This window comes from Tympanuchus pallidicinctus, unplaced genomic scaffold (assembly GCF_026119805.1).
Source record: "Tympanuchus pallidicinctus isolate F22 unplaced genomic scaffold, pur_lepc_1.0 scaffold19, whole genome shotgun sequence".
In the NCBI taxonomy this organism is placed as follows: domain Eukaryota; kingdom Metazoa; phylum Chordata; class Aves; order Galliformes; family Phasianidae; genus Tympanuchus; species Tympanuchus pallidicinctus.
Window position 1 is genome coordinate 3,126,658 of NW_026294710.1, and position 24,061 is coordinate 3,150,718.

At 39.6% G+C, this 24,061-nt stretch overlaps 1 protein-coding gene across 4 annotated transcripts in view; it reads left to right on the plus strand.

Moving 5' to 3' along the window:
- Positions 1–1,754: 1,754 nt before the first annotated feature.
- Positions 1,755–24,061, plus strand: part of LRRK2 (leucine rich repeat kinase 2) — a 63,155-nt gene continuing 40,848 nt past the window's right edge. The window contains exons 1-13 of one of the 4 annotated variants that reach the window (XM_052681109.1): positions 1,755–2,083; positions 2,162–2,247; positions 6,670–6,776; positions 10,148–10,236; positions 11,607–11,741; positions 12,247–12,381; positions 15,306–15,437; positions 17,672–17,791; positions 18,953–19,077; positions 19,670–19,749; positions 20,341–20,447; positions 22,348–22,477; positions 23,456–23,580. In XM_052681109.1, the coding sequence (XP_052537069.1) occupies positions 1,924–2,083; positions 2,162–2,247; positions 6,670–6,776; positions 10,148–10,236; positions 11,607–11,741; positions 12,247–12,381; positions 15,306–15,437; positions 17,672–17,791; positions 18,953–19,077; positions 19,670–19,749; positions 20,341–20,447; positions 22,348–22,477; positions 23,456–23,580 (1,531 nt within the window). In that variant the 5' untranslated portion in view covers positions 1,755–1,923. Of the gene's footprint in view, positions 2,248–6,669; positions 6,777–10,147; positions 10,237–11,606; positions 11,742–12,246; positions 12,382–15,305; positions 15,438–17,671; positions 17,792–18,952; positions 19,078–19,669; positions 19,750–20,340; positions 20,448–22,347; positions 22,478–23,455; positions 23,581–24,061 lie in introns of those variants that run through there. The other 3 variants (XM_052681108.1, XM_052681107.1, XM_052681110.1) reach the window with 3 other exon arrangements.

Here is a 24,061-nt window from a genome sequence, read left to right on the forward strand (position 1 = left end):
TTATTTTGAAAAAACTAATGACCTGTAAATCAGCTGTTCAATCAATATTGCACATTTCTATCAATCAAACACTAATCTGAGCACAAGCTTCAAGTAAACCCATACTCCTACCACGAACTGCCAAACTGGACTTTGGTCTAAAAAAATTCCAATTTAATTGCGAAGTTTATTCCCTTAATACTCAAAGGGCATACAACTCCTCTGTGTAACTTACACCACTCGTAATGCCTTTCTTAGTTATTTACGAAGGTGCTTGGCAGCCTGCTGCCCACATTCCGCTCCCTCAGAAAAGCGGCTGAAGTGCCGGAAGCATTGCCAGATTACAGGAAGATTGCATCAACCACAAGTGAAGCAATGCATGCTCAGGGCAGGAGAACTTTCTTATCTCAGAATCGCAAACTCTCCCTGCACACATTGGAGTGAAATTTTACTTCTACAGGCAACAAAAGGTTTCTTTTAAGCAAACCCACAGACCTGACCAAGCCCACGGGGCCAAAATACTTGCAAGCACTTGCGTCCCTTGGCCAAGGTTAACCTGCTCCACCAGGCCCTCGGCGTCATCTCAGCTGCCTCACAGCAGCCTCACCTTTCAGGAAAGACCTCAGCTCCCACCTCATGTTCCACCAAGAAGAATCACTGAATTGTAACGGACCTCTAGAGATCATTGAGTCCAAAACCCTGCTGAAGCAAGCTCCCTACAGTGAGCCACACAGGAAAGCAAGGAAAGTGCTCAGATGGCTTTTGAAATCTCCAGAAAAGGATGCTCCACAACCTCTCCAGGCAGTCTGTGTAAGTGCTCTGTCACCCTCACAACAAAGAAGTTTTTTTCCACGTTTGCATAAAACTTCCTACATCACAATCTGTACCCACTCTCCTGTCTCTGGACATCACTGAAAAGAGCCTGGCTGCATCCACTTGACTCTAGCCCTTTAGATATTTTTAAGTGTTGATAAGATCCCTTCCTGGTCTCCTCCAGGATGTGCCCCAGGTCACAGCCTTTCCTCATAAGGGAAACACTCCAGGCCCACAGTCACCTCTGCAACCCTCTGCTGGACACTCTTTCTTGCATTAGGGAGCCCAGAACTGGACACAGCACTCCAGCTGCAGCCTCAGCAAGGCAGAGCAGAGGGGGGGGTCACCTCCCTTAACCTGCTGACCATACTCTCCTTAATGCACTCCAGGAAACCATTGGTCTTCTTGACCACAACATCATACTGGTGGCTCATGGCCAACCTGCTGTGTAGCAGAACACCCAAGTCCTTCTACACAGAGCCCTAGAGAAGGACGTTCCTAAACACTGCATCACACAAGGAGACACCAGGTGATCTCAAGACCTGCCACTCATCCAGGGAATAAGCAGGTTAACTACATCTGCCTCCTTCTCCTTCCCTGCTATGTAGGCTACCACATAGCAATGCTGCCTTCCTCACGCTAAAGAAGAAGAAAAACACAAAAACAAAACAAGCCCCCCCCCCCCCCCCCCCCAAATAAATAATAATAATTAAAAAAAAAAGCACCACCAAACGACCCCACCACCCTTAATAAGCAGCGCACCCCCCAGCGCTCTCTTTTTAGCCGGGGCGGTGCCGCCGCTCTGCCATTCTATTGGACGCTCGTGTTGTCAATCACTGCAAAAGAGGGGGCCGCCAGCACGCCGGCCCTCGCGGGAGCCCCCTTCTGGTGGCGGCGTTCCTTCCTCACCTCCCTCCCTTCCTCCCTCCCGCCCGCGGGGTTTGGCCCCGGCCGTGTACCCGGAGCGCGGGGCGGGCGGCGGGAGGGGCGAACCGAAATAGCCGGGTGAGGCCGGGTGACGCCGCGCGGCCCTGCGTGCGCGCCGGGACGGGTCCGCGTCGTTCGCTGTCCGTCCCCACGGGCCGCGTCGGATGGGGTGAGGCGCCCGGCGCGGGGGACGGCGACGCGGCCATGGCCAGCGGCTGCCCCTGGGAGCGGACGGTGGCGGCGGGAGAGGAGGAGGCGCTGAGGAAGCTGCTCGTCCGGCTCCGCAACGTTCAGGAGAGGAAACGGCCGGAGACTCTGGCGCAGACGCTGAGCGACATGCTGGAGCTGGCGACCCGACAGAGCGGTAAGGGGCGGCCGCTGCCCTCCCGCCCTCCCGGCCCCGCTCCGCCGGGCCCTAACGCAGCTCTCCGTGTCCCCGCAGCTCCGCGGCTGTTCGGCGGCTGCAACGCCCACGTGCCCCTGCTGCTGGTGCTCGACCTGTACGCGGGAGCGGCCGGCGTGCAGCAGGTAATGGAACGCTCCTCCCCGACACCGCGCGCGAGCGGTCCGCGGGTCTGTGGGCTCTTTACGGGCTTATCGTGGAGTCAGCGAATGGTTTGGCTTGGAGGGGACCTTAAAGCCCACCAGCCCCAACCCCTACCGTGGGCTGCACCAGCTCAGGCTGCCCAGGGCCTCATCCATCCCGGCCCTGAGCGCCTGCAGGGATGGGGCACCCACAGCTGTGGCAACTGTGCCAGAGCCTCACAGCCCTCTGAGTAAAATATTTCTTCCTAACATCTAATTTGCGTCTCCCATCGTTGAATTTAAAGCTGCTTCTCCTTGTCCCTCGTGTAGAAAGTTGCTCCTCTTCCTGTTGATAAGCCCCCCTTAAGTACTGGAAGGCTGCAGTGAGGTCTCCCCAGAGCCATGTCCAGGTTGAACAGCCCCAGCTCTGTCAGCCAATCTTCATAGGAGGGGTGCTCTGATCATCTTCATGGCCTTCTGGACCAACTCCAACAGCTCCACATCCTTCCTGTGCTGGGAGTTCCAGGCCTGGACACAGAACTCCAGATGGGGCCTCGGAAGGGCAGAGCAGAGAGACAAAATCAGCTCCTTCTGCCTGCTGGCTACCCCTCTTCTGATGCAGTTCGGGATACAGTTGACCTTCTGCACTGAAAGAGCACACAAGTGCTTCTGGGCTCTTCACGCTCTTCTGCACACCTGACAGTCTTCTGAGCTATCAGAAGTGCCTTCCAGTGTATTTCTGATGTGTCAATATTTTACCATAGTGACAGAGACTTCTAGCAGAATGGCTTAAGGTACATTTCTGCCCCTGTGGCCCAATCCTTTGACAGTCATACAGCTGGTTTGTAGGGGGAACATGCCCTGTACCTCGGAGGAGCATCTGCAGCTGAAGGTTCTGCTTGGCTGCTCCTACAAATGTCCCATGTAAACAAGGGGTAGCACTTGACCGGCTCAGTGCTGAGCTCACAGTGCTGCTGCTGGGCCATGGAGAGCCCCTTCTTGGCAGGCATGTATTGAGTTCCTGACAATGCTGTGCCCAAAGAACGTTTACAAACTCCAGATGTGTGCAACTCACTCTCTTTGTGTATTAAGTACATTGGTATGGTTATAAGATTTCTGGCATCCTCTACTTGTTCCCAATTCATAAAACAAATCATGCTGCATATGCCTCTTAAATAATACTGTAGTGTAAGGTTTTTTTTTTTAACTTCATAGACCTTAGCTAGTGATGAGAACATATAATTCAGATTAAAATATGAAAGGTTCTTCTAAAGACTGAGTGCTTGTGCAGAGTCTGAGATTTTAATTTGTTTTACTGTAGAATTGTCAGGTTGCTAGGAAATAAAGATAAAGCAGTAATTTTTTTTCAGGATGAAGCATATTAGATATGTCACAATTCACAAAACCACTGCTGAGGAGTTCAAGCAGGGAAGTGAAAAACACGAGATTGAAGCACAGCCAGAAGCAGGTCTGAGAGGGCTGCATGAGGCTCTTAAGAATTCCATTACAAGGCAGCGATCACTTAGTTTTCATTTTAATAGTGGTATAAATCTCAACTTAAATTAGATGTAATGCAGAACTTTGAAGTGACTTCTTTGCATTACTACATTGTACTCAGGCATCAAAACAAAGCTCAAAGGCAGTGCAAAGCTCCAATCTGCACAAAATGCCGTGAGCAGCTCTTCCTTCACATTCTGTTATAGTATTTGCAAACACCTGCAGTGTCTCAGCAGAGTGCTGCCCTCCTTGCTGCATCCATTGCAGCTCATTGCGACCTTTGTGAATACAAAATCTTATGGCAGCAGTGAGATGACATGGCCCTGATTTCGGTGTAGTCTCTTCATACTGCTAATGAATTTTCACTGAATAAGTTGATTGAATCTTTTTTTGCTTTTGGCATTATAATAAAACTGACTCTCATAATAGAGTAAGTGACAGCCATATCTGAAATGAGGATTTTCTTTCCCATCCTGTGCTCACCTAGTTGCAAATCATTGTATGCTGTTGCTGTTCCACCAGCTTATACAGAGTAAGTTTGCTTAACAGCTCAGTATTTCAGGTACCAGTGCAAGTCAGGCTATGGGCATAAACCTTACGGGCTGCTTTATAAATAGAAAGACTGAGCTGTAAGGTCAATACCACTGTGAAGTAAAGTAGACATCTTCTCAGGGAACATGGCAGTTTGTTCGTTCAGTTACTGGCTGACACTAACTGGAGTGGGTTAGAAACTGTGGAGCAAAATTTGTGTGCACTTGAGGAAAGAGCAGTCAGCAGAGCCTTATTGTGTCACATAGAAAGGTGTGAGCTAATGTCATATAAATTCATTGCATGCTAGAAATGAAAAAGACTTGATTTAAAAATAACAGTTTCATTGCTGCTGTCAGCTGTCTGTACGTGTCGTGGCGACTCAGATGTTTTTAGGAATATCTTTGTGTTTTGTGCTTTTTTCCTTTCCCTTTAGAGTTTCTGTTATTTAAAAGATCCTTACTTGCTTATGTAACTGTAAATTGATAATAAGCTCTTTGTTATTTCAGGCTGTGATGTTAATATTGTAAAACTGATCTCATATCAGCAGTCACATGTTTGCTTCTGACTTCCCTGGCTCCACAGTCCTTACAAATGTTTGGCACACTTGGAGTCACAATAATCCAAGTAAAAATGGTAGATAGAAATATCAATATCAGAGCCCATTTTAGTACAAAAATTACTTCTGTAAAATCATTGTGCTGATTTTCATTGGTTTCTAAACTTAGCAATTACTATGGGAGAAAGTGGCACTTCAAAATCTTTTCAAAATAATACACAGGGTATCAATTAATGGTCACCTCTGCAGTGTATTTGCCTTGCAGCTTTGATATTTGTTGCTTTGGACATGGAAAATTAGACGGTAACCTTATACTGGGGAGCTTTGCTGGTCTATATGTATTCAAAATTTGATTGAATCTGTCACACAGCCTAGACTAATTGTTCTGACTGTCCATATTAATTGGTTTCTACTTTAACATGGAGCAAGTCAGCTAGCTGTCTAAGCAAGGGGAGAGCATGGAAACTGGCTCATGGTTAAGCTCAGACTGCAAGTTTCAGCTGAAGAGTTAAATTGGCTTAAAATATTTGGCTCTGCAAATCTACGCTACAACAAAAGCTAAGCTTCTGCAGACAGTGTGAACGTAGTGCCTGTGACCCTATGAAGTGAAAGAACAGAATTCTTTTTCCCCGGAAGCCACATCACCTTTTCCATAGACTTGCCAAAGCTGTCACGAAAGCTGCCAAGTTTCTAGTCTGTGCTGCTCGTGTCTCTCGTCTTTCATGCTGCAGGTTAGAGATCACAGAATCTCTATGAACTCTGCAGTTATGCAGTTACACTCCATGGAAAAGGCTGCTTACTTTCCTGGTTTTGGTAGCTGTCTTGTCTTGACCCCTTTGCATTATAGAACTCTTCTGCTGAAATCTGGTTTAATTGTGCTTATTGTTTTTGAGCTATACCTAGATTATGGAATCACAGAATGGCTTGGATTGGAAAGGACCCCAAGGATCATCATGTTCCAACCCCCCTGCCACAGGGAGGGTTATCTTCTGTTTTAACCCTATTGATACAGCACACAGTTCTACTTCCACTTTTTGTTCTTCTCCTTTTTGTTTAATATGCTCAGGTACTTTTATGCTTTTGTTTTCATTTCTATTTGTAAAATCCATTATATCTTGAATTTCTGACCTTTTCCAGCTCTCTTCCTCTCTTTAGTACAACGGGGTTTTCTTGTTCATCAGCTAATTTTTTTTTCCATGGGTTTTGCTCAGTGCCATCATCCACATGTTTGGTTTTATCAGCCTGAAGGCCGATACGCCCAGCATGCTGTCATAATGATAAAGACCATTGTTCCAGTATCAGGGAACAGGGAACATGAACGACCAAAGAGGAGCATTTTTTTCAGTTTGTTTATCTTGTTTATTTTCAGCTTTATTTTCAGATATTTGAAAGTCAAGGCACTTGACATAGAGATTTCAAAAACAAATACATCCTTTCTCCCTATCAATTGCAATTAAGCATCAAATTCTTATGATGAGTGCTGAGCTTCAGTGAAGTTGGAATAGCTGTAATAGTCCAGTGGTCTTTAGTGGTCTGTGATGGAATACTGTGGATCTCCTACCTTTTTTTTCCTCTCTCAAAATCCCTTATGTGTGTGTTCTCTAGCCTCAAGCAGTGGAAGGTTGTATGTTGCTACTAGTGGTGCACTCAGAATCATTAGCATATGTTTTACTTTCAGCTCTTCGCTCTTTATGTCCTTTGTCTTGTGTTAATTAATTATCTCTCATTTAGCTAGGTATCTTTTCAGAACATGTATCTTCTGAAAGCCACGGTATTAAAACATAACACTTAGGTTCCAAATGGACTATCTGTTCTACAATAGCTGTATTTTTATTTTACAGATGGGTTGGTCACTTCTTTGCAAGTTGATTGAAATTTGTCCAAGCACTCTGCAGAACATAGCTCTTAAGGATGTTGGGAAGGACTGGGAAGTACTGGGTGTTCACCAGTAAGTATGTTGTATGCAAAGAGTCTTTCAAAATGTTTTATATCATGGCATACATATGCAATAAAATGCATTTATGTAAAGTTATTATATCAGCTTCTACATAAATATTTTTATGGATTTCTTCAGGTTTTACAATAAAAGATTCACACAAGCAGAGGTCTTATCTGTGTGTATAAATTCCTGATGGGGAGAATAAAGAAAACTGAGCCAGGCTCCTCTCTGGGATTGCTTAGTGATAGGACAAGAAGCATTAGGCACAAATTGAAATGGAGAAAATTCCTCTTAAACATGAAAAAAACCAATCAGTTGTATTTTAATAGTTTGAGATTGATCAAAGAATGGAACGGGTTGGCTAGAGAGGCTGTGAAGTCCTAAGCCTTGGAGATATTCAGAACCAGACTGTCCATAGCTGTGAACAATCAGCTGTAATTGACCCTGGGCTGGGGAGGGGAGCTGAATTAAGAGATCTTCTGAGCTCCTTGCCAATTACAGTGATTCTGGGATGCTGTGGCTGTGAAGATGTTTTATTTTAACAGACAGTATCACCTGGACAGTTCTGTGTATGTGTTATTCACAAATATGATGCATTGTTATCCACAAGTCTCAATTGGCATAAATCAAGACGTTGTTTCTCACACCTGATCGTAGTTGTCTGAAAACAAAGTATTTAAAGTAGTCACCTCAACTACCTGTGAAGTCAGAGGACACAGCTACTTTCAGAAGGTGATTCTTTCCATCGTTGCAGTAAGTAATGCTGAAGCAAGGCATGCTTGGATTTGAACATGCCCATATCTCTCCATTGGCTCTTGAGGGAGCCTAACCAAAAGTGGCTGTGTTTAGATGGGATGAAGACTGACAAAGGTTAACTGAAGTTGTTCCATGACAAATGCTAGTTGCAGATGCAAGTATAATATACAAATGGAAGAGAAGGGCTTGCTTTGGTGCTCTCTCACTTTGACAGGTTGCCTCATTCAAGGCAGATAATGACAGCAAGGAGCTACAGCCCTATGACACCACTAGTAGATCTTTCTCTGCTTTTACAGTCTTCACCATACCCTTCCTTAGAAAGGCTGCTACTGTTACGTTACTTGCATGAAGTTGTGGTATGTCTGTTGTGGTTTGTTTTTTTTAATGGTGGCTAGAGTACAGAGTCAGCAGGGGCATGAACTGCCTTGTTTTTGTTGGAAAGCACAAGTGATTTTTTGTTGCTTTTCATGAACAATAACTGAGGTGAAGCTGTACCAGCTAGTTACGATTTCTTTGGCATGCTTGTTAATTAACTTATTCTGGAAGGTACAGTAACTCTAAAGATAGTGTTTATTCTTTGGTCCCCAGAAAATTACTCCGTTTTTGAGCTGGTATTTTGCAGTCTCCTGTTGCGGGTTATACACTCACACCTGTTGTGAGATAAGCAACACATAGCCACCCATTTGCTCCCTCCAGTGGGACTGCAAAGAGAATCAGAGGGGCAAAAGTGAGAAAACTCATCATTTGACATAAAGGCATTGCAATAAGTAAAAGAGTGAAAATCAACAAAACAAAGCAAGTGGCATAAAAGCAATAATTTGCCACTGGTCCACCAATGTCCAGCCAGTCCCCAAGCAACAGCAACCCTTGGCAAACTTCTCCCAGTTTTATTGCTGAACATGACATTACATGGTGTGAAATATCTCTTTGGTCAGTTCAGGAGAGCTGTCGTGGCTGCATTTCCTCCCAGTGTATTGCCCACAGCTGATTATGGAGCAAGGAGGTAAAGAAATCTTCATGCTACAGTTTCTACATGACTATGCATGTATGCTCACACCTGCAAATAGACAACAGAGTGCATTAGGAATGCCTGAGACTACAACATTTTAATCAGCAGGTTAAGGAACCACATTTATGGGTGTTAGTTACTCTACCAGCTTGGTTAGGGTGGCTCCTTGTTTTTGTGATTCATCACCCAGATACTCAGTCCATCCTCTTGGGCTGTACGCTTGGCCAAGAATTTGCCTCAGGACTGAAATGCCAGTATCCAAAGAGTGCATACAGGAACTTCAGGGAGGAATCTATTCTGAGTTTGAAGTGGGGGGGGAGGGAGGGAGGGGAAGGGAAGCATCTGCATTTAGTTGGATTTTATTTTCTATTCTTAAGATAATCCACACACAATATTTTTTCTAGCTCTCTTCTGTGTACTGTGATCATCACAGCTGTTATAGTAGTGCTCCAGAAGAGGAGAGATTTATGCTAGCAGCATCATAGTACATCAAGAAAATAAATAAAACTTTTAATAAAAAATAAATTTTAAACATTAAGAAATAAATACAAAGAGGAAATATAATCATCCTAGCTTGTAAGTACAGGCATTAACAAAGCACACAACATCATCATTATTCAATGTGTGGCCCGCTGCCTTGTTTTGGATACCCTATCTGAAAACTGGCCTATTCATTTCTTCTTGGCTTTTCTTTGCATTCATCACTATTGCCTAGAGCTTTACAATCTTTTTGGGAGGAGTTGTTACAGATTTGAGGTCACCATCTAGTAAATGATGCTAGAAACATCAACTGATTTTTAGGTGCCTAATGTGATGCGTGCTTTGGATTTTTCAGAGTAACTACCATTGCTTGACTTTCTTAGTGTTTAAGAATTCAACTTCTTTTGACTCTACTTGCAACATTTCAGAGGTTAATATCCACAGATTTTGTATCTGTGGAAGTTGACTCACCTGGAAAGGAGAGAGTGTGCAATTGTCAGTCTGTGAAACACTTGGTAGTGATTTGTCCAGCATCACATAAGTGCTGTACAACAGAACCTTAGGGTAGAATTCTCCATGATGCTGTTCAAATTCTTTAGCTGAGTAATTGCTTTTTCTCTTCCAGAAAATCCTTCATAATTCACTGTAACTTCATCCTTTCAACAAACAGAACACTGCCATACTATCACTGGAACAGGTTGCCCAAGGAGGCTGTGGATGCCCCATCCCTGGAGGCATTCAAGGCCAGGCTGGATGTGGCTCTGGGCAGCCTGATCTGCTGGTTAGCACATAGCAGGGGATTGAAACTAGATGAGCATTGTGGTCCTTTTCAACCCATTCTGTGATTCTATGATTCTATGATCTGCAGCCTGCTGCACACCATGGCCCTGCTTTCTGTAGAATAATTAGAATAATTCTGTTCTGAATAAAACTTGTCTTCTGTAGAATTAATAGAAGTATACACACTTAGTTAAAAATTAAATGGCTTTAAAGACTGCTGCTAATTTCTGTTCTTGTTTGTTCTTTTTTTTTTTTTTAAGTAACTTTGATTTTAAAAAAAGTATGTTTGTATTTCTTTATTTTTAACTCTTCCTTTTTTCTTTTTTCTTTTTTTTTTTTTATTTTTAATTTTTAGGCAGATTCTTAAAATGCTCACAGTCCACAAAGGAAATGTAATTCTCTCAGTAATAGGACTAAAAACATTAAATCTACTCCTGATGTCAGGTATTGTCTGTTAATTTTTCCTACTCTATCTGAGCCTTTAAAACACAGAACTGTGATATAAATTGTGTGACTGTACGCTTTGCCCTGGCTTGTCTGTTTTACTCTCCAAAGTCATTTGTACTCGTATGCAAAGTAATAACTGTACTGTTTTGCACCTTTTTTGAACTAGGTGGAAAGGAATCTTCTAATTGCAAGGCCATGAAGAACATGCCTTGCTATGCTTGTTATTAGCATAGGCATAAATACTTACTGTATAATTAAGTTAAATAAGTAAGAGCTTATTCTTCCTTTGCAAAGTATAAACTTGAAGACAGTCTGACTTGATTTCTTTAGTACTGGTTTGTAGATTTGAAAGGAGTAAAATCATCTCTGCTGTATTTATTATTCTGCTCTCCAGAGACCCAATCTTACCGGATACTGAGACCTTTTTTCTCAGTCCTAAACTGTTGAAATTAAAGAGAGACTGCAAAGGAGGTATTCTGCTAGCTTTATTCATGGTAGCATATAATACTAAATTATTGTTCAAATAGGAATGTTTCCACTGATTTTAGAAAACATTAGAATCAGCCTTGTTTACAGAATAAAGATTAGACTTTATTTTAGGTAGTTAAAGCTCATCTGGCTGTCCAGGTTTCTGCTACAAGCAGCAGAATGAGACAGGCCCATTCAGAAAATGCTGCATGCTATTGATTTATCTATTTTTTAAGATTGTTACCTCATGAACCTGATTTCCTCTTCTTTTAATTACAGACTTAAACTCTCATTCCAACTATCTTAATTCAGAAAAATATTTCAAATTGTACCTTGTCACTTTGTCAGAGAAGACTGCTAGTGTTCATTTTGTCTCTGAGCCCAAAAACTTGAATTGCATTCTAGCTGGAAGTGATTAGCCACAATGGCCAAGAGAGTGCAAATATGATTTCATGATACAGATGGACAAATATCATGGTTCACCCCATTTGCTTTCCTCTGTAAATGTATTCCAGCCCTCTGTATTGCAGCAATTTTATTTGTCAGTGAAATTCTTCAGCTTGAAAGAAGTGTCCTTTTGGATTGGTTGATTTTCCACCAGTTTAGCAAGTTTGACTGGCTCACTGAGAGGTCTGACAAGTGCCAGTGCAAAGTGGGAGCAAGAGTGTAGAGGGGAAACTATCTTTTTTGCCAGTAATGTTTTAGAACACACCAATTGTATTGTAAAATATGGCCTTGAACAAATAACAGCCTCCTCTGTTATACGAAAACCTGGATTTGAGCCATCAGAGTGTAATTTAAGGACAGAATTAAAGACTTTGGGATTTTAATGTTGAGTACAGTTCTTCAGTAAACACATTGAGAATGCATCAGCTCAGCATATGATCTCTTCTATTTAGATGTAATTGCTTTCCTGCTCCTGGAGGAAGAAGTGGATGTGTTTTCCTTGGTATTTAATGCCATGCACACCTTCCCTAAAAATGAAGAGATCCAGCAACATGGGTGTACAGCGTTATGCAAGCTTTTTGAAAAAGGTATTTGTATTTTGTGTGTTATTAAATTGGGAAATGTACAGGTTGGGAAGGGACTGCAGATACTTATTTAACTGGAAAAAAAAAAAGTATTCTTGCATTTCAGATTAAATGTATTAAATGTGTTCCTTGAAAGAGCTAACTAAAAATGCGTTTTCACTGTGTTCCATTACTTACATGATGTCTTGGTGAGGAATGCCTGAACTTTGATCTGTAAAAAAGACTGAAAGGCATTTTTGCAAAATAATCATAGGGAAGCATTTAAAAGTCAGAACTCAGTTACAGAAAATGTAGTCTGGAAAAACTGCTGGTAAAAGGGGCTCGGTTTTTGTAAAAGGAATCTTTATTGAGGAAAATGGAAAGTACAGGTATGGAGAATACCTATGGAACACAAGTTCCACAGAAAATAATTGTAAGGAAACTTTATAAAAACAATTACATTTTCTCATCTTGTATCAGAATATGAATTATTTCCTCAAAACATGCATTCTTTTCCTTTTTAATTTAGTTCCAGAAGAGCAGCTGACTGAATTTGTTGAAAGCAAAGATCATATGATCATATTGGAAGTATTTAAAGAGTTTCCAGAGAAAGAAGAGGTGATTCTTCCTGCACTTTATTCATTACATTCCTTAGCTGGTCCGTGTAAGTGCATTATTGAAAATCATTCTTCCCATATCTTGTATCAGCTCTCCTCAGTGCGTGGTAATCTTTTGGTGACTGTGAATAAAATAAAACTTCCATGTCTCTCTAGAGAAAACCTGATGCTGCAAAAATGGTGACTCATTTTGCCAGAGGGTACAGCATTGCAGTGAGAATTGGTTGGGAGTGGTCAGGCAAATCACATTTCTGTTTTCTATGGGAAATACTGACTTGTAATTTTTAATGAGACTTCTTCCTTTTCAGCCATTCTTGTAGTAATTACATCTCCCATAAAGAATCTTTCTTCTGCTCAGAATAAGTGATAACTAAGATACTTACCATGGTTGTAGGGGTTAAATTTCAAGTTCTCTGCCTTTAAAAAATGATTGAATAATAAGACCCATTTACTGACCAAATATATATTCAGTAAGTTTATGTAGCCTGTAAGGACCATTGCTGGCCGAGTCTATTCCACGGGGGAAGATTTCCCATGCCCTCCAATGCAGGCCAGGGCTGAGAAAATGAGTTTGGCTCAAGCACCCCTTTCTGATCATTCAGTGGTATCTGCAATGAGGAACACGAGTAGCACTGCACACATTATGGAGTCTCATGATGCTTCATACATCCTGTCTATTTGTATAGGAAGCATGCTGGCCCAGAGAATGCCATAAAACAGGAACTAGACTGTAGTTTCCCACATTTCATCAGGCTCTGAGCTGTTTAGTTTCTCATTTACAAGCTTTTAGCTTTTCCAGTTTGTGTTTAAAAATTAAGCATTCCTTAAGCCAGAAATAGTTGTACCTTAACCCAGAAGTTATTTCTGTTTCCTAAGGAAGAGGGTGCCAAATTCTAAGGACTTTTAAAAGAAATAATTACTTAGACAAAGTGTAATAGTTCCAAGAGGAGACCATGACAAAGATTTTGTTCAAGGTAGGTGTTCATTTTAGAGTTAGCACGTTCAATTTTTGATGTGAAGGACTGAAAATAGGGATGTGCATGAATATGCAAAGCAAGGCTACTTAGGCCAGGATTCATACTCTGTACATCCCACATTACATGCACCTTGGAGAAGCCACCTTGGAGAAAATCATTCAGCACACATAGGCTTTGTTCCATCTCATATTTCGTAAAAAATGGAAGGGTGGAAGTTCATCCCAGTGCTGTACAAGAACTCTTTCTAATTTCAGTCATCTTGACTGAATGAGAAAATGCTTTGCTGCCAACTGTCCACCAAAGTCTGTAGGGAAGTGATGTATCACATGAGTTTTGCCATTTAAATGTTACTCATTGATACATCTGTCCAGGCTTCTCCTATATTTAATGAGGAGAAACAGGCACCTCCAGCAGAAATTTTACCTCAGGCTAACAGATGTGCCTGTTATGCCCTGAATTATGGACTGCTCAGATCTCCTCATCAGTTTCTGTGAGATTCTTGATGCTCAAGTTTTGGTTGTTAAGTTTAGATGTTACACATCTCATCTCCTTTTCTCTAGCTGGTGCTGGGAAATGGGGGCTCACTATGTATGTAGCACAGCTTTGATGTTGCAGGATGTAAATATGTGCTTAATTATGCTTAATTATGCTTATTAGTCAGCAATTTTAGAATCTTATGAATACTGTAATATATTTATTATCACCTGTGAATTGATGACTTTTGAAGTGTGCAAAACTTTAAAAGGTATTTTCCAGTTAAGAATGATATTACTAAACCACCATTATATTAAAAGCATTGTGAGAAGTACCTTCCTTCACTAACAGAGTGATTCAGAAATGCTTCTCACCAGAACTTCCTGTTTTGATTTGCAGAAAATCATTATATACAGGAATGCCAAGCTGTTGAAAAGAATATTAAGAAAGTTTGTGGACTTCTGTAGAGCAGATCTGAACTGTCTTGGAGTCAGTGACAGGATTCTCTTTCACTTGTTGGGGCCAGGATTTTGTCCAACATTGTCTAGTGCAAGGATGCTTTCAATTTTTTAATTACTGTTTTTAATTAATGTTATTCTATTTTGTTTATAATTACTAAATGCAAGATTGCTGTCCTCTCTAGAAAAGGATGCATTCCATCACTTTACTGGATGATTTGTCCCACTGATTTCTGTATCTGACCTGCATAATAAACTGTAAATAGGGTGTAAATAGGGTGTAAACTGTAAATAGGTGACTGAGCCCTGGCACATGCTGCCCATAGAGGTTGTGAAATCTCTGTCCTTGGAGATACTCAGAAGCCTTTTGGTCATGGTTCTGGCTCAGGCTGATCCTGCTCCATCAGAGGGGTTGTTCCAGTTGACCTCAGAGGTCCTGTTCAATCTCAACCATCACTGACTCTGTGAAACATAGAATTTGAACTGACTTTCAAAATATCATAGGAACATTAGATGAATATTTCTATGCCCTCAGTATGTAATAGTTATATGGTAGAAGTGATTTGAACCAAATTTAGACTTGGTGACTTTCACTCTAAAAATGAAAGAAAACGAAAGAGGAACAACACGGTTAGAACAAATAAATGACATCTATTAGAAGTGAGAAATCTAAATTGTTTTCAGGCTGCATGCGCCTGGCAATATTTACATAATGCTGTAAAATATGGTAGTGAACTAATATTTTAAAATCTGTTCATCTTTAAGAAAGTATTTACATACTGGCAGTTACTGAGGATGATACATGGCATGGTGTGAAATGGAACTAATCCATAAAAATTAATATGGACTCTGAACTTAATTAATTATTTCCAAGTGTTGGTAGTCATTAATTAATGCTTTCTATGGCAAGACTAAGAAAAAAAATGCCACCCTCTGCTCAAATTGTAAGCAAAAGTTGAAATATGGAATCCATTTTCTAACTCTATTTAATTAAAGTCTCTATTACAACCTAATTACTGTTTTCTTTCTCTTGAAAAGTAATTTTTGTTTCTGTTTCTTTAGCCAGCAATGTTGAAGTGCTCATGTCTGGAAATGTTCGCTGCTACAATGTTATTGTAGAAATGATGAAAAGTTTCTCCAATAGTGAAACTGTCCAGGAAGTGTGTTGCTGCTTGTTGCATAAGCTTACTTTGGGTAAGTTCACAATTTCTTTTTTCTTTTTTTTTTTTTTTTTGGTCAGTTTAGTCTAACTGTGTAAGAATCAGAGTTACTGACGTCTAGTGTTAAAGCCAGCTAGGGCTACGATGCCAGTTAGTCTTCAGGGGTGTATATTGCTCTGTATTTCTAACATCGTGAAAGTGTTGAGGTAACACAGTAGCAGTCAGTATGGAATCTTTGGTGATAAATGTTAGTAACAATGACAGAAGCTGCCGGAAAAGCCTGGAGAAAAGAGTTAGCAGATCAATAGATGTCCCATTCTTTATAACATTATTATAGAATGGAAGAAAAGTCCTTGTAAAAGTATTTTTTGAAGTGGTAGTGCTGGATGTGTGAGAACTTGGTGCTGGTATGCAATGATATGAGAAGCGATCCCCAAGGCTGTGTTTTTCCTCCTGCATTCAAACACTTCTGCTGCATTCATTCCTGCTCGGTTGTGGTGCCTGCCTCAGGGCCCCCTGCCTGCAGCCATGGGACAGGCAGTTTGCTGGGCTTCTCTTGGCTGTGGTCCTTTGTTCATCTCAGCTGACAAGGGCTGGTGTCACATCAAGCAAAATAATAGTAATGTCTAAAAGAGATTTGATATACCTCTTTTCAGCTCTGTGCTATCTCTTGCTGTTGTAGTAAGCTGATCTGAGCAGTTGCTAAGGATTGTGTAATAGGAAGTTCAAATGAAAATAAATATATTTTTCTCTCTACTGTTTTAAAAAAGACTGTGAGTAGCATCTGGAGTAGCCTATGCTGCATGGCAGGTTCCTCATCACTCAGCCAAGGTCTTTCTCATGAGTTAGACTTCCCATTTCTTGCAGGTGGTGGCCTGAAGCCGGTACCACTGCACAGATCCCGTAATCAAATCAATCTCATCCTGTCACCATCTGTTTCCTCTCCTTCATGCAGATATTGTACAGAATACAGATCAAACTTGACTGCAAACCAGAGCAACTTGCACTTCCCCTCCAGAAAGCCAAATAAACATTTAAAGAAAGTGTGATGGCTTCTGAGGTGGTATTTGCAGCTCTTGGGCAAGAGGTGATGTTACCCCTGAGCAGCTTCCTGTGCAAGGCCAACTGAATGGTAACATTTGTGAGGACACAGCAACTCTGTTGACATGCTGTGATCCTGCCCTATGTGCAACCAACCTGATTTCATGCATTTGTCACGAGTGTTTATTGACTATCAAGTAATAGTGACAATTAAACAGCCACAAGATCTGTTACTTCTTCTTTCAGCTTAACAGATGCCTTTCCTCTTGATAAAGTGCCACTGTGGGAGGGATATGGGAAGAGGTGTCCACAGCAGCAGACAGTGAGGGAAACAAGTATGAAGTTTCTAGGTTGTCCTTCCTGCCAAGCACATGAGACTGGTAAAGAGGTGGGGTTAGGTTTTCTTGTGTGTAATTCCATCTCTGAAGCTCAAATACAGGTATTTCTTAAGTACTTGAGAAACATTGATACAGATTTGAATTTCACCTTTCATGCTGCTAATGTGATTCTCATTGTTATGAACTATAGTTAAAATTAAATATCAAAATAGAAACCGTAGCTATTGATCTGTGTTCCACCACGTGAGTTTGTTGCTATATTATGCATGATATTTGTTTTCACAGTAAATTGAGAAGTTATTTTATTTTTCTTGCTTTCGTTTGTGGAATTCCTTATATTCAACATACAATATGTGCCGTACAGCTTATGATAAAATCTGTGCTTTAAATGCATTAATCATTAAAGGCTAGTTCTTTCTACTGTTCCACAATGTATGTGTTCTGGATTTACAAAGGTACTTTTGATCTATTTTATGAGGACAAAATCAGAAGGCGAAACAGGGTTAAAACAGTCTCTTGGCAGGATAAATCAAATCATTGCAGGAATTCAGCACCACTATTGCTTTTGCTTCCTGGCAGGAAGTCTGCAAATGATACACAGACTGTATCCTTCTTATTTTGCTGACAGCATATATATCATTTTGCATTAAACCTCATTCTTTTTATTAAAAAAAACCAAAAAACATCACAAAGAACTTGGATTCCAGTTGCTGTCTTTTTCTTTCTCTTGTTCTTTCCTCATATAAAATAATGTTATGTGAATACCCCTAAAAATAAATCAAATGTTTGCTACACACAGTTTTTGCATTAGGTGTTGAGAAATTTATGCTGAATGTGTGTAAAACTAGGTATGTGTTTATGTTCACTTAATATCTTAATCTATTTTCAGGAAACTTTTTCAATATCCTTGTGTTACATAAGGTTCCAGAAGTCATTGTGAAGGCTGTGAAAACGTATTCTGAAAATGCAAAGTTACAGGCTGCAGCTCTCAGTTGTTTAGCTCTTCTCAGTGAGTAAATTCATTTCTAAATACATCAATATGTTACTTAATTAGGAAATTGGGAGATCAGTGTTTTAATATTTAATATTTAATTTCCTGTTGTTCTTAGTTCCATTTCTTTAACGTGAAAGCCTCAAATAAGATAGCTTTGATTTTCTGCATGCTTAGTTAAGGTTTGTTTTGTTAATGTGATAGTATGACATTCTTGTGTTCATGCCATATTGCTGAATGTTCAGAGCTGGAAAGTCATGCTGAGAGATCCTAACAGGGCAACCTACTTGTTTTCATAGGCAAATGTTGGATAATTCCTCCTTAATAAAAAAGTTCTGGAAACAACAATGCTAATTTGATGCCATGTTTGCCATGTACAGCAGTGCTCACATTGTGCCAGTTGACTGCAGCACTAGATCAGAGCTTGTACTTGAGTTCTGACATCAATTAAAATGCTTAACCTCTTCCTTGAGTACACCTCAGTTGCTATTTTTAAACAGAAGTTAGTCAGCCAGTGGCAAAAAGCTGATCCTCTTACTCTTTGAGATATACAGAAGTCACTAGAAATGCTGTGTAGCAATCCTCAAGAAAGCAAATGTGAGAAATCATCACACACTCCAGTAAGCTTCAAATAATATAGTCAGCATTGATACATTTTTTTCTTAAATGCTGAAAATCACAGGCATAAGATGATTTATGTTACATTAATTTGCACTTTGTGGGACCAAATATTTCTCTGAGCAGCTTCAGTTTGTGTTTTTAAATGGTTTCACTCTTCAGAGTGAAGATGGCTCTGTGATAGGTGGTTACATGCAGATGAACCACAGTTACATTATGTGTGTGTTGTTCTGTATGTAAATACATAATATAGCATAGCATGTATGTGCAGGTCTTTTCAGAACCTCAGCCTCGACTGATATGTAATTACCTACTTACAGATACACTAAAGTACTATGTAAGAAAATGTTTGATTCCCATTATAGCCCTTTTTCAATTAGATATTTTTCAATTCTGTCACAGAACTTGTGTCAAAAGATTTCCCCTTCCCTAGGAAACATTAATCCTCCACCTGACTTTCCCACATAGATAATGTGAGTAGCTCTATAACTACAGGAAGGTTAAGACGTAAATGTTTTGTCTTTACATTAAGAATTGATTGCAAATATCTTGTATTTCAAGCTGAAACAATATTCTTAAACCGAGACTTAGAGGAAAGAAAAGAAGAGGAGGAGGAAGAAAAATTATGCTGGTTGGAAGCATGTTACAGAGCATTAGAACTGCACCGGAAAAATACAGATGTACTGGTGAGAACTTCTGAACAGCAAGGCTGTGGAAAGGCTGCATTACTCATTGAATGAAATGTTTAGGAACAAAATTATCTCCCCTATGTCCTCAAACAAACAAAGCCTCAGAGTCTGGATCAGCTTATAGGAAAAAATCTTTCTGTTTTTGCCATTCTTTCCTTTGTTCACCTGAACCAGTTTCATTCAGTCTTTGGATCAAATGTGGTTAGGTGGTTAAGAATTACCACCTGGAACCTTGGTCATACAAAAACTTGTTGGCAGCAAAACACAGACCCATCGAAAGAAGACTTAATGCTGGTCTAAAATGAATCTCAAAATAAAAATCAAATAATGAGAGTGTGGCACGTGCTTGTAACTCCGGCCTACGCCAACTGGCAAGGAATGTGCCAGTCAGTACTTCATTGTGTTTGCACATAAAGCCACTTGTATCTTTTCACAGAATCATAGAATAGTGTGGGATCATCTACTTCCAGCACCCCTGCTGTAGGCGTAGAGTGAAAAACACTCCACCTATTTGGAGATTTTTAGATTTTATTTTGTTATCCTTAAGATGTATCTCTTTAATCTTTTTGTCTCCTCTTGTTTTATTTAGGAGGCTGCATGCTGGGCTTTGAAAAATCTGTTTCTATATCAACGCAGTCTTCATGAGAAGATTGGAGATGGAGATAATCAGTCAGTGTTAATACCTTTAACTTTATTTCTTTTATGAAGAAATGTTTCTAATGTTGTCTAAATGTTTCTAATTATGTCTCATGTTTCTAATTATTTTTATTTTTCCTTCTTGTTTTATAATGCATGACAAAATGCATGGCAATCAACATGGAAAATTTATTTATCGTAAAGTATGATAACCTCTACTCAAGCCAAATTGCTAGTGTTTTAATAAAGAATCAGAACACAGTCTAATAGAACTGATTTGTACAGTTCACAGGAAACTTCTTCAGTGCAGCAAGAATAGGGAGTATTAAAAATGTAGGAGTGGGAAAAATAGAGAAGATTAGGATGTGAGTATGGAAAAGCAGTGTGTGTTCTCCCACAAGTTAGATGAAAGGGCATGGTAGGGAGAGTGCTACTCATCAGGGAGAATCTAGGCATGCATAAGACAAACTTTCATTTCACTTATACTTTTTCTCAGAGTTTCTGCTAATATCAATCATTCCAAATTTGATTAGCCTGTTCTTTCACTCCTTTTTGCACCTGAAGTCGCTTGGAAGTAACTGCTGTAATATGGTCAATGTATGTTGATTTATTTTTCTGTGAAAGGTTCCCCATAGATAGAGCGGTGATGCTGTCCATGCTGATGCACTCCTCTTCCAAAGAAGTGTTTCAGGCAGCAGCTAGTACCTTGGCAATTTTGTCACAACAGAATGGTAAGAGAATTTAACTATCTTCACTTCCTAATTCCACATGAAAGTATTACTTTTATTTTAATAATAATTACATTATTATTATAGTACTGAAGAGTGTTTAAAGTGTGCTATTGTTTGAATACAGTGTTCAAATTGATTAGAATATTATTTTGTGTTTTTGTGTAACTTCTTGTTGTGTTCAGTAGGAAATTTATTTCTTGTTTTGGAAAAGTTGCTCTTAGCTAGTATTGAGGAGTCTGTGTGGAAGTAAAGAGGTCTCTTTAATTCTTGGCATTGTATCAGTAGGGAAGAGAGGCCTGAAGGGGGAAAAAAACGTAGATCTCATGCTGCTTTACACGTGTTCACCATGAACACTTGGGGATTTGAAATGAGCTATCAAGTCTCAGTAAATGACCAAAAAGCTCTGTCTTTTTTCTTTGGGTGGGTTATCTGCACTGGGGAGTTCTGTGCCACCCCAAGCAGCAATTGTGTTGCCATTGCAGAAGATATGGAGAGGCTCACCTCTTTATATGCTTGTTTAAGTCTCTATCGTGTTTGAATTTCACCAAGAGCAGTACTTTTTGAAACTCACACCAGCAACAATTACTGACAAATTCTATTTTCTTGCTTAATACAGGGGATTTGAGCAGTCCTGTTGACTGCAGGGAATCGAATCGTGTAGAAACCTAAGCATATACATAACAGTTTTCAAGATTGTTTCAGTCCTGATTATGTCCCCTAACTTGGTTTCCTAACTTTTTTCAATTTGCAGACCCCCTCAAAATTTTTCAGTGGAGATGTGGACCTCTGGGTAGAATATTTAAGCCTACTGACAGTTGGCCTTTTGTTAGATACCTTTCCCAGAATCCATTGACATGGTTATGGACCTCAAGTGGTTTGTAGACTGCACATTGATAACCACTGGCTAGATAGGAAGATAAACATTAACAGTTAATTACATTCTTTAGGTGAGAAAGCATTGTTTTATTGCTGGGTTTCTGAGCCACCCAATATATCAATGTAACAGTGAAGAGTTTTTATTTGTTACAAAAGTATGTATCTACAGGGAGAAATCTCATAAATGTAACATACTGTTATGTATTAGATCAGGTACTTTCATAATGGGTTACTTAAAAGTAGGCCTCTGGTTCCTGATTCCAATTAGAAATCCACAGCCAGTTTTCATGTTGTCTTTCTTTCTCCTTCCTTTTCCCCCCCCCCAAATTAAGGTGTTTGCACCAGAAAAGATAGACATAAAGAAGCGTAGTAAAAGCCTATGATACAATGTAATATTGCATTAACTAGCCATCTGAAATGGATGCATGGATCTGGGAATGACAAGAATTGGTGATAATTGCCATGATAATAAGGAAAGTTTTTATAATATTCCCATCTGTAGTGGCTACAGTTATAGCTACAGCTTGTGCTTGGGTATTTGGATAATAAATGATGTGTTAAAAAAGTAATTGGAGTGGGTTAATATTTCATTTTTTAAGTCTTACCTTGAAAGTTAGAAGCTTTTTTGGAAGTTTTACTTCTAGATTTCCTGCTGGATCACAGAGTACAATTCAGAGAAAAAATTCTTTAAGAATAAACATCTTAGAAATAAAAGTAAAAAGTAAATAAAAGTAAAGAAATATATTTTCCTTCCTTTAAGTTAACGTTATGCAAGTAAAGATAGCAGATGTATTTAAACTGATTAGTCACCCTCAGGGCTTGTAATGTTTTTGATTAAGATATGCAAATTGAATTTGGCTTCAGCTTGAATCGTTTCCCATTTTGACTGACAGTTCTATAGCATGTATGATTTTGAGGAAGAAAATCAAAAAGGAAAAAAGTTAGGAGTTCTGTTGTTTTTGAGATCTCTACAGAGAGAGAGTGAGATGCTTGCTTATGTGAGGCTTGCTGTTTTGTGTTGTAGTAAATATTAGGAAGACACTTTTGGCCAAAGGAATACACATGAATGTTCTGGAGATAATGAGGAAACACCCACATGCTCCCGAAGTGGCTGAAAGTGCCTGCAGAATTCTGAATCACGTTTTTGAAGGAAGGTAATGTACTGAGAAATAACTTCCAAAGTGAAGGTCTGCTCCAAACAGATGCACTGCTGGAATTGATTGCATTTTAATTTATCGCCTGTTTCATAGATGTTAGAATTGACTAGGCTGACACTGAGTCACATCCAGCCTCTATTGTTAGCCACACTAAATTCCCTTGATAGCTAAGAACATTTCCATAATATTAACTCCATTTAATAAAAAAATTGTGATAATGTTTCTTTTGTATTGGCTTTTGCAAATGCTCTAGAACATGAGTGCAAAACAAACCTGTGACTCAGAAATATTAGTGTAGGGTGGAAACGTGATTCCATTCCAAGTGTCTTGCCAAGTTTTTCCAGCCTTCTCCAAAACCTATATATATGCTAAGCTGTCAGTGAAAAAATGACAGACTCCATATATATTCATAGAGCTTTTTACAAATAATTTGATTTTATAAGGAAGAAAATTTCAAAACTTCCGTAATCATGTTTGTAGGAATAAAATGCTTTGTAAAGTAAAGGAAGAAAAATTACCTTAGAAGTGAATTATTGGCTTTTGGCCACAACGACTTTTTTTCTTCAAAATTTGAGCCTAAATGATTGATATTTTTCTGTTTATTCTGCACATATCTGGCAAATCATCAGTATTTTATGGCAACTGGAGAGCAGTAAGTTAGGGAAGATGTATCTTCTCACATAGAATCCAAGTGAAATATGTAAATCCACCATTCACCCTGAATGAAGTACTATACTCTCTGTGTATCAATATTCTGGACTGAATTGAAAATTACCTCTCTGTTGTCTCAAACTGAATTAATTACATACTCTGCATTCATGTAATGGCATGAAAATAACATATTAATTATGCAGCTAAAACATACAGTGTTCAAAAGGAATATCACACAGTGATCAACATTTAAGAGAAAGAAGCAAATGTATGTACAACTTAGAAATGCAGTATTCTTATTCATGTTAAAAATAACATTTTCAGTTTCCCTCATTTGGATATAATGACAGTAGCTGCATCTGAAGTTGTAAAAGCCATGAGAAAACATGAGAAATCACTCTCTGTACAACTGGAAGCACTTCGAGTCCTTTTACACTTTATGATGCCTGGTAAGTTGTCTAAAACATAATCAGTGTGGCATCATACACCACATTGGACAATTTAATTAGATAGCTGGGTTTTAATCTTTCTCATCTTATGTGACAGCCTTTACCAAAAAACCACCGAAGTTGCATGTTTAACAGAGCAGCTCTAAATCTTTATTTTTCAAGATAAAATCATAGAAAGCAACAGGCCAAAATTATCACTGCTGATATCTCTTTGATTTCATCAGTGATGGTTTAGCTCTGCTGTAAAGAATGAAGGGAATGACTGTGGAGCCATTGCTGTGGTTGAATACTCTCATCAAAGACAATCTTTTAGTGAGAGCAAGTAGTGATAATGATATCAACATAGGGTTTTGTGGTAGTATATCTTGAGAGGAACAGCAAAATTGGATCTCTGACACCAAGACAGTGATTCAGAAACATGAAATATACTACTATATACCATTTTTAACAGCAAAGAAAAGAATAAATTGATGAGAATGAA